Raw genomic sequence first — 16962 nt, forward strand, 5'->3', positions numbered from 1 at the left:
TGCATGGCAACACTGATTTGTTAAGCAGTAATGCAGGAGGCAGTATGGAGTATGGCTGACACTGTACCCACCTGTAGTGACATCATGGTTGACCCCCTCTACAGACACTGTGGCATTAGTGATGGGGTTCCCCTCATTGTCTTTCACCACGCCCCTGATCCCACGATGTACCTGGGTGAAGTGAAAACCAGGGGTCAAAGGGTCACGGTCACTATACAGCCACTCCATGACTAGGTGTGTTTGGTAAATTGTGCGTGTGTGTGTGATTACCTGCTCCATGAAGGTGAGCATGGCCTCTCTGTTCTTCTCCCACTCAATGACCAGCTCACTCTGATGGGGGAACTTATCACAGCCCAGGAACATTGACAGCTCCAGACAGTTAGTGTGCAGGTAGCTGAAATCATTCATACCTGAGGACGGAGGAGGATAGGGGGGAGGGAGAGATGGGAAGGAGAAAGGGGGGAGGGAGAGACAAAGGTAGCAATTATTGGCTACCAGAGAGTGGCATTGTCCTCAAAAGTGGGTACTTTACTCTGATGACTGATTCATGTTTCATTACACGGTTTAACCTTGTTGAACTACTGAATGTAATGTTGACTAACAAATTCCTTATTGAACAGCAGACAACAATGTAAGGGAAAGGGATGTTGTCGGTTTGACTGTGTACTCACTTCCTGTGATGGGCTTCCACTTGGCTCGGTTGATGATTCCGACGCCGCCAGTGATGTCATCGCCGTGACAGGAGCCGTGGGCAGTGTATGTCATGGACAGGTGAGTGGAGGCGTAGGAGATAGCCAACCACCTGATGGCCCCACACACACACACACACACACACACACACACTCAGATAGTCAGATATGTGGGATATTCTGATTGTTGACCTGTGGTTACCTTCAGGCTACACACCTGAAAAAGGAGGCGTCTGCCGTGGTCCTGGGTTCATCCTCAGGCTCTGCTTCCTGATGTCCCCCTCTGTCATCCTCTTCTTCCTCTTCTCTGTGGCCATAGCCATGCCCCCTCCACTCCTCCTCCAGCTCCCTGTTCTGCCGGTCCTCTTCCGGCTGCTGGTATCCCCTGTTCCAACGCTCCTCTTCTGGTTCCTGGTATCCCCTGTTCTGCCGGTCCTCTTCCGGCTGCTGGTATCCCCTGTTCCAACGCTCCTCTTCTGGTTCCTGGTATCCCCTGTTCCGCCGGTCCTCTTCTGGTTCCTGGTATCCCCTGTTCCGCCGGTCCTCTTCTGGATCCTGGTATCCCCTGTTCCAACGCTCTTCTTCTGGTTCCTGGTATCCCCTGTTTCTATCATCATCCTCTGGCTCCTCACGGTCGTAGCCTCTATCCCAATCTGCCCCTCTGTCATACTCATCCTCGAACCTTGAAGAATGATTTAGATTTCGTTGATAGTTTATTTGGTTTGCCATAAAGAGAGTGCAGGAAGAGAGATATTGGGAGAGAGCGAGAGAATGAGAGTGAGTGGGAGAGAGCGAGAGAATGAGAGTGAGTGGGAGAGAGCGAGAGAATGAGAGTGAGTGGGAGAGAGCGAGAGAGTGAGTGGGAGAGAGCGAGAGAGTGAGTGGGAGAGAGCGAGAGAGTGAGTGGGAGAGAGCGAGAGAGTGAGTGGGAGAGAGCGAGAGAATGAGAGTGAGTGGGAGAGAGCGAGAGAGAGAGTGAGTGGGAGAGAGCGAGAGAGTGAGTGGGAGAGAGCGAGAGAGTGAGTGGGAGAGAGCGAGAGAGAGCGAGAGAGTGAGTGGGAGAGAGCGAGAGAGTGAGTGGGAGAGAGCGAGAGAGTGAGTGGGAGAGAGCGAGAGAGTGAGTGGGAGAGCGAGAGAGTGAGTGGGAGAGAGCGAGAGAGTGAGAGTGAGTGGGAGAGAGCGAGAGAGTGAGAGTGAGTGGGAGAGAGCGAGAGAATGAGAGTGAGTGGGAGAGAGCGAGAGAATGAGAGTGAGTGGGAGAGAGCGAGAGAATGAGAGTGAGTGGGAGAGAGCGAGAGAATGAGAGTGAGTGGGAGAGAGCGAGAGAATGAGAGTGAGTGGGAGAGAGCGAGAGAATGAGAGTGAGTGGGAGAGAGCGAGAGAATGAGAGTGAGTGGGAGAGAGCGAGAGAATGAGAGTGAGTGGGAGAGAGCGAGAGAATGAGAGTGAGTGGGAGAGAGCGAGAGAATGAGAGTGAGTGGGAGAGAGCGAGAGAGTGAGAGTGAGTGGGAGAGAGCGAGAGAGTGAGTGGGAGAGAGCGAGAGAGTGAGTGGGAGAGAGCGAGAGAATGAGAGTGAGTGGGAGAGAGCGAGAGAATGAGAGTGAGTGGGAGAGAGAGAAAGAGGGAGAGAGAGAAAGAGGGTGGGAGTAGGCGAGAGAGGGAGAGTAAGTGCCTCGTACTGTCTCTTCTTGCGGCTGTGTGCCCGGTCTCTCTCGCTGGTGCTGGCGACCTTGGTTAGGCGGTGGTTGTCGTAGGGGTAGGCCACTACCCTCTCCCCTCCCTGGAAGTTGGCCCCCAGTACAAACGGGTGGCTCTCCATCCACGAGATGATGGCTTGAGTCTCCACAGCTATCTGCAGGACAAGAAAAACAAACAGCAGCTGTCATATTGAGGCGATAGACAGAGAAATAGGACTTACTCGTACTCTGCTCTTCACACATCTACATTTATTTTCTCCCTCCTCTCCTGTCTTCATCCCCTCTCTTCCGCCCCTTCCTCTTCCCCATCCCCTCCCTCCCTTCACACACCTTGTCGTCCCCCACTGTGTCAGCAGGGATCTTGACATGGTGATTGGGGGTCAGTTTGGGCACCATACCCTTGTCCTCTGCCTCCCACAGAACACTGTTCAGGTCGGGGAAGTTGTGGAAGATGTCATGGCCGTCCTCCGTCCAGTGGCCTGTGGTCCAACCACTCAACTCTGAACCCTGTGGTGGCAATGGGACACAATGTTATGGAGAGAACCTGAAAGAATATCCTTACAGAACGATTTGCTTGAATGTGTCTAGTATTGTCTTGTCTTGTTTAAAATATCTTCTCTTAGGAAAAATAAAGTTGGGTGCCAGACTGTTCCTGCATGCAACAATACTTGCCTACAGCAATTTGGCTAAATCAGAAACTGTCTGGCACCTAACTTTATTTTTCTTTAAAGAAAAAAACATTTGTACCCTGGAAGAGTAAAGGAGGTACAGCCGGTAATACCACGTATAGTGCCCAGTACTAACCACTATGAGGGCCTTCTCCTGTCCGTCAGGATTCAGAGAGGGCACCAGGTGGGTACGCATTCCCTCCACCAGGCGGCGCACTCTGGGGTTGCCGTCTCTGTACTCCTTACAAAGGTACTGCATCAGAAGAAGAACCATCTCCCGCCCTGTTGCCTCATTTCCATGGAGACCAGCCGTGTATCGGAACTCTGGCTCACCTAAGGGGGAAAAACCCAGATCGTCATAGTCTTTCCATACTAAAGAGGACACTAAAGAGGACACAAGTACAGAGCTTTCTGTGAAAAAGACAGTATTTTTTTCTTCCCACCTATCTCATGTTCTGTGGGGTTGCCTGATATCACCATGGCCACGATGTCTAGTCCATTGGAGCTGCGGCCCAGGCTGTACATACTGGTGATGTTGGGACACTCCTCAGACACAGACTTCATCAGCTACAGTAGAGACACAGTGGAAAGCAGAGGTCACCAACCCTGGTTCTGGAGACCTACAGTCTGTGCAGGACTTCGTTACAGTCAAACACATCTGATTTTAACCAATCATCAGTGTCAAGACCGTGTGGAAGTCATTTGTAACATTAGACCTGAATCCAGTTCATGAAGGTGGTAGTCATCACCATCTCACCGTGACCATATCTGAGTAGTTGTGATGTCTGAAGTCCAGGTACTGGACTGGAGTCACCTCATTCTGCAACCTCTGGTATGCACTGGTGGGGTCTGAGGAGACAGAAACACACAGCATGAGTGTTTGTGTGTGAGTGTGTTGGTGTGTGTGTGTGACTCACCAGGCAGTGGGCATCCCAGCACCTCCAGCCTCATACAGCAACTGCCGTTCCAGCTCTGAGGGATGACTCTGATGTAGCGAGCTAGTATGGGCTCAGCTAACTGATTCAGCACTGGGGTGTCCTTATCAGAGTTACCAAAGAACAACTGGAGAGAGAGAGAGAGAGAGAGGAGAAGAGAGAGATTGAGAGCGAGAGAAAGGAAGAGCGATAGCGAGAGGGAGAGGAGATAAGAGGTAAAGAGAGAAGAGAGAGTGGCGGTAAGAGATGGCGAGAGAGAGAAGGGAAGAGAGAGAGGGAGAGATAAGAAGAGAGAGAGAGGAGGTAAGAGGTAAAGGGAGAAGAGAGAGAGTGGCGGTAAGAGATGGAGAGAGAGAGAAATATAGGACTCAATGGCCAGACACAGTAAACATTTACACCCCATGAAGAGAGGATAAGAATGAACCCTGCATGGGAGCAAAGCTGACAAAAGCCTCATTTGAAACAGTGTAGCTGTGAGGCTAACAGACTCACCCAGTCAGAGTAACCGTCATTCATGGTTGTCCATTCTCTGCTGTCATTACTGAATTGCACATAGTACGATGTCACAAAGTCACTCCTGGAACACAAAGTTTAGTCACCATTTTATTTAAATCTCTGTAGATAAAACATGCGCTTACGTGTGTTTGTGTCTTACTCATTGCGTGAGTCTCGTCCTTGTGTTATGATCCCAGTAAACTCTGTTACTTTGCGAGCGTCAACCTCAAACCAGTGAATGTTGTCCTCTTGGTTAGGACACCATGCCCCACCATGCATGTCGTCCTCATCCTCTGAAGCCTGAAAACCATACCGTTTTAGAGATTAGGGGATGAGGGGTTACCCTCAGGTTTAATGTGTGAGGGGTTACCCTCAGGGTTAATGTGTGAGGGGCTACCCTCAGGGTTAATGTGTGAGGGGTTAGTGTGTATGGGTTAAGGATGAGGGTTACCTGCATGTTGAGCCGTGCCCTGCCCTGGCTGTAACGGTGGTGAGACATGGAGGAGGCCAGCAGCTGGTCTGATTCTATCCTGTGAGACTCCATACCCAGGGGAGGACACTCTGCCACCAGGGGAAAACATCTGTCACACACACTTCACAAACGTTCCTAACCACACTGGAAAACATCATGAGGTATGCTAATGGTTTCTGGAAACCGATTATCTCAAATAAATTGAAGTATTAAACTAGTCAGATTACAAAAACTGTGAATATGTAGATGACATTGAGATGATAAAGGTATTTTTGTAATTGGATGGTAGTAGTTGACTTACTTTTGGGCTCTTTGAATACGGGTGGTCTCTTCTTGGCTTTTTCCCTATCTTCCTCCTCCCTCCTCTGCTGAGCTCTCTCTGTTAAAGAGCACCCATAGTCAATCACTAACTACCATTCCAGTAATCGATTGTGTGTGTGTGTGCGTGCGTGCATGAGCTCGTTAAGAGTGTTGGGCCAGTAACTTAAAGGTTGCTTCTTCCCAGAGCCAAAGAAGCAACCTTTCAGTTAGGTAAATTCAGTATATCTGTCATCCCTTTACTGGTTAATCCCACACCCTGGAAATCCCACACTGAAAACACAGTATATCTGTCATCCCTTTACTGGTTAATCACACACCCTGGATATCCCACACTGAAAACACAGTATATCTGTCATTCCTTTACTGGTTAATCCCACACCCTGGATATCCCACACTGAAAACACAGTATATCTGTCATTCCTTTACTGGTTAATCCCACACCCTGGATATCCCACACTGAAAACACAGTATATCTGTCATCCCTTTACTGGTTAATCCCACACCCTGGATATCCCACACTGAAAACACAGTATATCTGTCATCCCTTTACTGGTTAATCCCTCCCTGGATATCCCACACTGAAAACGCAGTATATCTGTCATCCCTTTACTGGTTAATCCCACACCCTGGATATCCCACACTGAAAACGCAGTATATCTGTCATTCCTTTACTGGTTAATCCCACACCCTGGATATCCCACACTGAAAACACAGTATATCTGTCATCCCTTTACTGGTTAATCCCACACCCTGGATATCCCACACTGAAAACACAGTATATCTGTCATTGCTTTACTGGTTAATCCCACACCCTGGATATCCCACAATGAAAACACAGTATATTTGTCATTCCTTTACTGGTTAATCCCACACCCTGGATATCCCACACTGAAAACACAGTATATCTGTCATCCCTTTACTGGTTAATCCCACACTGAAAATGCAGTATATCTGTCATCCCTTTACTGGTTAATCCCACACTGAAAATGCAGTATATCTGTCATCCCTTTACTGGTTAATCCAACACTGAAAATGCAGTATATCTGTCATCCCTTTACTGGTTAATCCCACACTGAAACGCAGTATATCTGTCATCCCTTTACTGGTTAATCCCTCCCTGGATATCCCACACTGAAAACACAGTATATCTGGCATCCCTTTACTGGTTAATCCCTCCCTGGATATCCCACACTGAAAACGCAGTATATCTGTCATCACTTTACTGGTTAATCCCTCCCTGGATATCCCACACTGAAAACACAGTATATCTGGCATCCCTTTACTGGTTAATCCCACACTGAAAATGCAGTATATCTGTCATCCCTTTACTGGTTAATCCCACACTGAAAATGCAGTATATCTGTCATCCCTTTACTGGTTAATCCCACACTGAAACGCAGTATATCTGTCATCCCTTTACTGGTTAATCCCTCCCTGGATATACCACACTGAAAACACATTATATCTGTCATCCCTTTACTGGTTAATCCCTCCCTGGATATCCCACACTGAAAACACAGTATATCTGTCATTCCTTTACTGGTTAATCCCACACCCTGGATATCCCACACTGAAAACACAGTATATCTGTCATCCCTTTACTGGTTAATCCCACACTGAAAACGCAGTATATCTGTCATCCCTTTACTGGTTAATCCCTCCCTGGATATCCCACACTGAAAACACATTATATCTGTCATCCCTTTACTGGTTAATCCCTCCCTGGATATCCCACACTGAAAACACAGTATATCTGTCATCCCTTTACTGGTTAATCCCACACTGAAAATGCAGTATATCTGTCATCCCTTTACTGGTTACTCCCACACTGAAACGCAGTATATCTGTCATCCCTTTACTGGTTAATCCCTCCCTGGATATCCCACACTGAAAACACAGTATATCTGGCATCCCTTTACTGGTTAATCCCTCCCTGGATATCCCACACTGAAAACGCAGTATATCTGTCATCCCTTTACTGGTTAATCCCTCCCTGGATATCCCACACTGAAAACGCAGTATATCTGTCATCCCTTTACTGGTTAATCCCACACCCTGGATATCCCACACTGAAAACACAGTATATCTGTCATTCCTTTACTGGTTAATCCCACACCCTGGATATCCCACACTGAAAACACAGTATATCTGTCATTCCTTTACTGGTTAATCCCACACCCTGGATATCCCACACTGAAAACACAGTATATCTGTCATTCCTTTACTGGTTAATCCCACACCCTGGATATCCCACACTGAAAACACAGTATATCTGTCATCCCTTTACTGGTTAATCCCTCCCTGGATATCCCACACTGAAAACACATTATATCTGTCATCCCTTTACTGGTTAATCCCTCCCTGGATATCCCACACTGAAAACACAGTATATCTGTCATTCCTTTACTGGTTAATCCCACACCCTGGATATCCCACACTGAAAACACAGTATATCTGTCATTCCTTTACTGGTTAATCCCACACCCTGGATATCCCACACTGAAAACGCAGTATATCTGTCATCCCTTTACTGGTTAATCCCTCCCTGGATATCCCACACTGAAAACACATTATATCTGTCATCCCTTTACTGGTTAATCCCTCCCTGGATATCCCACACTGAAAACACAGTATATCTGTCATTCCTTTACTGGTTAATCCCACACCCTGGATATCCCACACTGAAAACACAGTATATCTGTCATCCCTTTACTGGTTAATCCCACACTGAAAATGCAGTATATCTGTCATCCCTTTACTGGTTACTCCCACACTGAAACGCAGTATATCTGTCATCCCTTTACTGGTTAATCCCTCCCTGGATATCCCACACTGAAAACACAGTATATCTGGCATCCCTTTACTGGTTAATCCCTCCCTGGATATCCCACACTGAAAACGCAGTATATCTGTCATCCCTTTACTGGTTAATCCCTCCCTGGATATCCCACACTGAAAACGCAGTATATCTGTCATCCCTTTACTGGTTAATCCCACACCCTGGATATCCCACACTGAAAACACAGTATATCTGTCATTCCTTTACTGGTTAATCCCACACCCTGGATATACTGTGTTTTCAGTGTGGGATATCCAGGGGTGGGGATTAACCAGTAAAGGAATGACAGATATACTGTGTTTTCAGTGTGGGATATCTGTCATTCCTTTACTGGTTAATCCCACACCCTGGATATCCCACACTGAAAACACAGTATATCTGTCATTCCTTTACTGGTTAATCCCACACCCTGGATATCCCACACTGAAAACACAGTATATCTGTCATCCCTTTACTGGTTAATCCCACACCCTGGATATCCCACACTGAAAACACAGTATATCTGTCATCCCTTTACTGGTTAATCCCTCCCTGGATATCCCACACTGAAAACGCAGTATATCTGTCATCCCTTTACTGGTTAATCCCACACCCTGGATATCCCACACTGAAAACGCAGTATATCTGTCATTCCTTTACTGGTTAATCCCACACCCTGGATATCCCACACTGAAAACACAGTATATCTGTCATCCCTTTACTGGTTAATCCCACACCCTGGATATCCCACACTGAAAACACAGTATATCTGTCATTGCTTTACTGGTTAATCCCACACTGAAAATGCAGTATATCTGTCATCCCTTTACTGGTTAATCCCACACTGAAAATGCAGTATATCTGTCATCCCTTTACTGGTTAATCCCACACTGAAACGCAGTATATCTGTCATCCCTTTACTGGTTAATCCCTCCCTGGATATACCACACTGAAAACACATTATATCTGTCATCCCTTTACTGGTTAATCCCACACTGAAAATGCAGTATATCTGTCATCCCTTTACTGGTTACTCCCACACTGAAACGCAGTATATCTGTCATCCCTTTACTGGTTAATCCCTCCCTGGATATCCCACACTGAAAACACAGTATATCTGGCATCCCTTTACTGGTTAATCCCTCCCTGGATATCCCACACTGAAAACGCAGTATATCTGTCATCCCTTTACTGGTTAATCCCTCCCTGGATATCCCACACTGAAAACGCAGTATATCTGTCATCCCTTTACTGGTTAATCCCACACCCTGGATATCCCACACTGAAAACACAGTATATCTGTCATTCCTTTACTGGTTAATCCCACACCCTGGATATCCCACACTGAAAACACAGTATATCTGTCATTCCTTTACTGGTTAATCCCACACCCTGGATATCCCACACTGAAAACACAGTATATCTGTCATTCCTTTACTGGTTAATCCCACACCCTGGATATCCCACACTGAAAACACAGTATATCTGTCATCCCTTTACTGGTTAATCCCTCCCTGGATATCCCACACTGAAAACACATTATATCTGTCATCCCTTTACTGGTTAATCCCTCCCTGGATATCCCACACTGAAAACACAGTATATCTGTCATTCCTTTACTGGTTAATCCCACACCCTGGATATCCCACACTGAAAACACAGTATATCTGTCATTCCTTTACTGGTTAATCCCACACCCTGGATATCCCACACTGAAAACGCAGTATATCTGTCATCCCTTTACTGGTTAATCCCTCCCTGGATATCCCACACTGAAAACACATTATATCTGTCATCCCTTTACTGGTTAATCCCTCCCTGGATATCCCACACTGAAAACACAGTATATCTGTCATTCCTTTACTGGTTAATCCCACACCCTGGATATCCCACACTGAAAACACAGTATATCTGTCATCCCTTTACTGGTTAATCCCACACTGAAAATGCAGTATATCTGTCATCCCTTTACTGGTTACTCCCACACTGAAACGCAGTATATCTGTCATCCCTTTACTGGTTAATCCCTCCCTGGATATCCCACACTGAAAACACAGTATATCTGGCATCCCTTTACTGGTTAATCCCTCCCTGGATATCCCACACTGAAAACGCAGTATATCTGTCATCCCTTTACTGGTTAATCCCTCCCTGGATATCCCACACTGAAAACGCAGTATATCTGTCATCCCTTTACTGGTTAATCCCACACCCTGGATATCCCACACTGAAAACACAGTATATCTGTCATTCCTTTACTGGTTAATCCCACACCCTGGATATACTGTGTTTTCAGTGTGGGATATCCAGGGTGTGGGATTAACCAGTAAAGGAATGACAGATATACTGTGTTTTCAGTGTGGGATATCTGTCATTCCTTTACTGGTTAATCCCACACCCTGGATATCCCACACTGAAAACACAGTATATCTGTCATTCCTTTACTGGTTAATCCCACACCCTGGATATCCCACACTGAAAACACAGTATATCTGTCATCCCTTTACTGGTTAATCCCACACCCTGGATATCCCACACTGAAAACACAGTATATCTGTCATCCCTTTACTGGTTAATCCCTCCCTGGATATCCCACACTGAAAACGCAGTATATCTGTCATCCCTTTACTGGTTAATCCCACACCCTGGATATCCCACACTGAAAACGCAGTATATCTGTCATTCCTTTACTGGTTAATCCCACACCCTGGATATCCCACACTGAAAACACAGTATATCTGTCATCCCTTTACTGGTTAATCCCACACCCTGGATATCCCACACTGAAAACACAGTATATCTGTCATTGCTTTACTGGTTAATCCCACACCCTGGATATCCCACAATGAAAACACAGTATATTTGTCATTCCTTTACTGGTTAATCCCACACCCTGGATATCCCACACTGAAAACACAGTATATCTGTCATCCCTTTACTGGTTAATCCCACACTGAAAATGCAGTATATCTGTCATCCCTTTACTGGTTAATCCCACACTGAAAATGCAGTATATCTGTCATCCCTTTACTGGTTAATCCAACACTGAAAATGCAGTATATCTGTCATCCCTTTACTGGTTAATCCCACACTGAAACGCAGTATATCTGTCATCCCTTTACTGGTTAATCCCTCCCTGGATATCCCACACTGAAAACACAGTATATCTGGCATCCCTTTACTGGTTAATCCCTCCCTGGATATCCCACACTGAAAACGCAGTATATCTGTCATCCCTTTACTGGTTAATCCCTCCCTGGATATCCCACACTGAAAACACAGTATATCTGGCATCCCTTTACTGGTTAATCCCACACTGAAAATGCAGTATATCTGTCATCCCTTTACTGGTTAATCCCACACTGAAACGCAGTATATCTGTCATCCCTTTACTGGTTAATCCCTCCCTGGATATACCACACTGAAAACACATTATATCTGTCATCCCTTTACTGGTTAATCCCTCCCTGGATATCCCACACTGAAAACACAGTATATCTGTCATTCCTTTACTGGTTAATCCCACACCCTGGATATCCCACACTGAAAACACAGTATATCTGTCATCCCTTTACTGGTTAATCCCACACTTAAAACGCAGTATATATGTCATCCCTTTACTGGTTAATCCCTCCCTGGATATCCCACACTGAAAACACAGTATATCTGTCATTCCTTTACTGGTTAATCCCACACCCTGGATATCCCACACTGAAAACACAGTATATCTGTCATCCCTTTACTGGTTAATCCCACACTTAAAACGCAGTATATATGTCATCCCTTTACTGGTTAATCCCTCCCCTGGATATCCCACACTGAAAACACATTATATCTGTCATCCCTTTACTGGTTAATCCCTCCCTGGATATCCCACACTGAAAACACAGTATATCTGTCATTCCTTTACTGGTTAATCCCACACCCTGGATATCCCACACTGAAAACACAGTATATCTGTCATCCCTTTACTGGTTAATCCCACACTGAAAATGCAGTATATCTGTCATCCCTTTACTGGTTACTCCCACACTGAAACGCAGTATATCTGTCATCCCTTTACTGGTTAATCCCTCCCTGGATATCCCACACTAAAAACACAGTATATCTGGCATCCCTTTACTGGTTAATCCCTCCCTGGATATCCCACACTGAAAACGCAGTATATCTGTCATCCCTTTACTGGTTAATCCCTCCCTGGATATCCCACACTGAAAACGCAGTATATCTGTCATCCCTTTACTGGTTAATCCCACACCCTGGATATCCCACACTGAAAACACAGTATATCTGTCATTCCTTTACTGGTTAATCCCACACCCTGGATATCCCACACTGAAAACACAGTATATCTGTCATTCCTTTACTGGTTAATCCCACACCCTGGATATCCCACACTGAAAACACAGTATATCTGTCATCCCTTTACTGGTTAATCCCACACCCTGGATATCCCACACTGAAAACACAGTATATCTGTCATCCCTTTACTGGTTAATCCCTCCCTGGATATCCCACACTGAAAACGCAGTATATCTGTCATCCCTTTACTGGTTAATCCCACACCCTGGATATCCCACACTGAAAACACAGTATATCTGTCATTCCTTTACTGGTTAATCCCACACCCTGGATATCCCACACTGAAAACACAGTATATCTGTCATTCCTTTACTGGTTAATCCCACACCCTGGATATCCCACACTGAAAACACAGTATATCTGTCATCCCTTTACTGGTTAATCCCACACCCTGGATATCCCACACTGAAAACACAGTATATCTGTCATCCCTTTACTGGTTAATCCCTCCCTGGATATCCCACACTGAAAACGCAGTATATCTGTCATCCCTTTACTGGTTAATCCCACACCCTGGATATCCCACACTGAAAACGCAGTATATCTGTCATTCCTTTACTGGTTAATCCCACACCCTGGATATCCCACATTGAAAACACAGTGTATCTGTCATCCCTTTACTGGTTAATCCCACACCCTGGATATCCCACACTGAAAACACAGTATATCTGTCATTGCTTTACTGGTTAATCCCACACCCTGGATATCCCACACTGAAAACACAGTATATCTGTCATCCCTTTACTGGTTAATCCCACACCCTGGATATCCCACAATGAAAACACAGTATATTTGTCATTCCTTTACTGGTTAATCCCACACCCTGGATATCCCACACTGAAAACACAGTATATCTGTCATCCCTTTACTGGTTAATCCCACACTGAAAATGCAGTATATCTGTCATCCCTTTACTGGTTAATCCCACACTGAAAATGCAGTATATCTGTCATCCCTTTACTGGTTAATCCAACACTGAAAATGCAGTATATCTGTCATCCCTTTACTGGTTAATCCCACACTGAAACGCAGTATATCTGTCATCCCTTTACTGGTTAATCCCTCCCTGGATATCCCACACTGAAAACACAGTATATCTGGCATCCCTTTACTGGTTAATCCCTCCCTGGATATCCCACACTGAAAACGCAGTATATCTGTCATCCCTTTACTGGTTAATCCCTCCCTGGATATCCCACACTGAAAACACAGTATATCTGGCATCCCTTTACTGGTTAATCCCACACTGAAAATGCAGTATATCTGTCATCCCTTTACTGGTTAATCCCACACTGAAAATGCAGTATATCTGTCATCCCTTTACTGGTTAATCCCACACTGAAACGCAGTATATCTGTCATCCCTTTACTGGTTAATCCCTCCCTGGATATACCACACTGAAAACACATTATATCTGTCATCCCTTTACTGGTTAATCCCTCCCTGGATATCCCACACTGAAAACACAGTATATCTGTCATTCCTTTACTGGTTAATCCCACACCCTGGATATCCCACACTGAAAACACAGTATATCTGTCATCCCTTTACTGGTTAATCCCACACTGAAAATGCAGTATATCTGTCATCCCTTTACTGGTTAATCCCACACTGAAAACGCAGTATATCTGTCATCCCTTTACTGGTTAATCCCTCCCTGGATATCCCACACTGAAAACACATTATATCTGTCATCCCTTTACTGGTTAATCCCTCCCTGGATATCCCACACTGAAAACACAGTATATCTGTCATTCCTTTACTGGTTAATCCCACACCCTGGATATCCCACACTGAAAACACAGTATATCTGTCATCCCTTTACTGGTTAATCCCACACTGAAAATGCAGTATATCTGTCATCCCTTTACTGGTTACTCCCACACTGAAACGCAGTATATCTGTCATCCCTTTACTGGTTAATCCCTCCCTGGATATCCCACACTGAAAACACAGTATATCTGGCATCCCTTTACTGGTTAATCCCTCCCTGGATATCCCACACTGAAAACGCAGTATATCTGTCATCCCTTTACTGGTTAATCCCTCCCTGTATATCCCACACTGAAAACACATTATATCTGTCATCCCTTTACTGGTTAATCCCTCCCTGGATATCCCACACTGAAAACACATTATATCTGTCATCCTTTACTGGTTAATCCCACACTGAAAACGCAGTATATCTGTCATCCCTTTACTGGTTAATCCCACACCCTGGCTATCCCACACTGAAAACACAGTATATCTGTCATCCCTTTACTGGTTAATCCCTCCCTGGATATCCCACACTGAAAACACAGTATATCTGTCATCCCTTTACTGGTTAATCCCACACTGAAAATGCAGTATATCTGTCATCCCTTTACTGGTTAATCCCACACTGAAAATGCAGTATATCTGTCATCCCTTTACTGGTTAATCCCTCCCTGGATATCCCACACTGAAAACACAGTATATCTGTCATCCCTTTACTGGTTAATCCCACACCCTGGCTATCCCACACAGACAAATGTTCCATATTATGATTATACAGTTCCTGTGGTTCTAACATGGTCACAGTGCACGAGGTACAGAAAGAGACCGGAACATGTGGCAACAGCTGTTGGTTAGATCTCTGCCTTCCTTCTCTAACCGGGACTCTATGCTCCTCTGTTTCTATCCCTTATCTTGTTTTTTTCATTCATCTTTCCTGTTAGTACTGTAACCTCTCTTGGCTGGCCCATCCCTCCCTCTTTCTTTGCTCCACTCCAGCTCATAAATAATTCAAACCGTACAGGTTACCACTATACCCCAGGCCTTTCTTCCCTGTCATCCTTCCTTCACAACACATTTCTACGGTTGAGATTTCTGCAAGTCTTAGCAAGTGAAGCCCAGGCAGAGACTAACATCTGTGTTTTCGTTCTTTTTTATCTTTAATTGGAACCATGAACCACATGGGACTGATAAACCTCCTGTACATGAATCTGTGAGTAACATGACATGTTCTATCTGTGTTTCATATGTTCTTCTGATTGTCTGAGAGCTTTGACAGTACAACGCTTGGCATTGCAGTGTTACTAAGTTTTACTTGTTGCAATGTGTGGATGTTTTACCTCCCTTAATTGAATGCACTGATTGTTAGCCGCTCTGCATAAGAATTACCAAAGATATTTAGTCTTACGGCTTAAATGACCAAAATGTAAACGTAGTGTCAAATATTACTGTATGATGGGAAGTATCCACAACCTAGGACAGATGGACGGACAGACGGACAGATAGATCACAGTCATTCAGATCATAATGGAACAGACAGACAGACCACAGATCAGATCATACCTCTGTCCTCTCTCTCCTTTTCTTTCCTTTGTCTTTCCCTCTCCTCCTCCTCCTCCTGTTTTTTTGCTGTAGTAAACAAAGGAGTGAAAAACTTCAATGGGTGAATCTATTTTCCCCACCTCCCCATGTTTCAGATGTGAAACATTCAAAACGTTGCAGATAGAATCCCAACAGCTGTCATGATTCCCTATTCTATCTGACAGATAATCCATCACAACAGGTGTGAACAAAGCATTCTTCAACTTTTTCCCCTCTTCCCTTTCTTCATGTTTGCCACATAACCATAAACATACGTGTTTGAAGAAAGGATCAATTCCATTACTTAGCTCATTTTGCAGTTTGTAACTTCAACTGGCAAAGTCTCGCTAAACCCAAATTTATGAAGAAGATAACAGACCATGTAATTGAAACAGTCTGACAATTATACACGTCTCTTGTTCATTCTTGTGGGGAATGAGAGAGTGTAGGCTCATTACTTTGACTCTGTGGTAGCGGTCCAATTCTTTATGGTGTCTATCTAATCTTTAATTTACTGCAGGGTCCCAATGAAATGAAAAACAGATTTCTATTGGAGATTTAGCCATGGGTTAATGTTAGTTCATTTCATGTGTGTGTGTGTGTGTGTGTGTGTGTACATACTCTCTCCACCACTATATCCATAGTCATACTCCTCGTACCATGGGCTTTCATGGGTAGGTGGTGGTGTAATAGAATCCTCTGTATCAGAGGGAGAAACACAATGTTAGAACAGTCTTAGTATACTGTATCAGAGGGAGAAACACAACGCTAGAACAGTCTTAGTATACTGTATCAGAGGGAGAAACACAACGTTAGAACAGCATTAGTATACTGTATCAGAGGGAGAAACACAACGTTAGAACAGCCTTAGTATACTGTATCAGAGGGAGAAACACAATGCTAGAACAGTCTTAGTATACTGTATCAGAGGGGGAAACACAACGTTAGAACAGTCTTAGTATACTGTATCAGAGGGAGAAACACAACGCTAGAACAGTCTTAGTATACTGTATCAGAGGGAGAAACACAACGCTAGAACAGTCTTAGTATACTGTATCAGAGGGAGAAACACAACGTTAGAACAGTCTTAGTATACTGTATCAGAGGGAGAAACACAATGTTAGAACAGTCTTAGTATACTGTATCAGAGGGAGAAACACAACGTTAG

The 16962-nt window shown here is 44.8% G+C and overlaps 1 protein-coding gene across 6 annotated transcripts in view; it reads right to left on the reverse strand.

Annotated features, from left to right (window-relative positions):
- Positions 1-16962, reverse strand: part of LOC118373265 (inactive carboxypeptidase-like protein X2) — a 39567-nt gene that overhangs the window by 1530 nt on the left and 21075 nt on the right. For all 6 annotated transcript variants that reach the window (XM_052479115.1, XM_052479114.1, XM_052479113.1 and 3 more), the window contains exons 5-20: positions 16416-16493; positions 15777-15842; positions 5259-5336; positions 4937-5046; positions 4646-4785; positions 4483-4567; positions 3973-4117; positions 3813-3904; positions 3499-3622; positions 3192-3388; positions 2718-2894; positions 2370-2542; positions 907-1371; positions 672-802; positions 271-410; positions 72-171 (exon numbers count right to left, since the gene is read on the reverse strand). In XM_052479115.1, coding sequence (XP_052335075.1) covers positions 72-171; positions 271-410; positions 672-802; positions 907-1371; positions 2370-2542; positions 2718-2894; positions 3192-3388; positions 3499-3622; positions 3813-3904; positions 3973-4117; positions 4483-4567; positions 4646-4785; positions 4937-5046; positions 5259-5336; positions 15777-15842; positions 16416-16493 — 2301 coding nt within the window. The remainder of the gene's footprint in view (positions 1-71; positions 172-270; positions 411-671; positions 803-906; positions 1372-2369; positions 2543-2717; positions 2895-3191; positions 3389-3498; positions 3623-3812; positions 3905-3972; positions 4118-4482; positions 4568-4645; positions 4786-4936; positions 5047-5258; positions 5337-15776; positions 15843-16415; positions 16494-16962) is intronic.

This window comes from Oncorhynchus keta, chromosome 25 (genome assembly GCF_023373465.1).
Source record: "Oncorhynchus keta strain PuntledgeMale-10-30-2019 chromosome 25, Oket_V2, whole genome shotgun sequence".
NCBI classification, from domain to species: domain Eukaryota; kingdom Metazoa; phylum Chordata; class Actinopteri; order Salmoniformes; family Salmonidae; genus Oncorhynchus; species Oncorhynchus keta.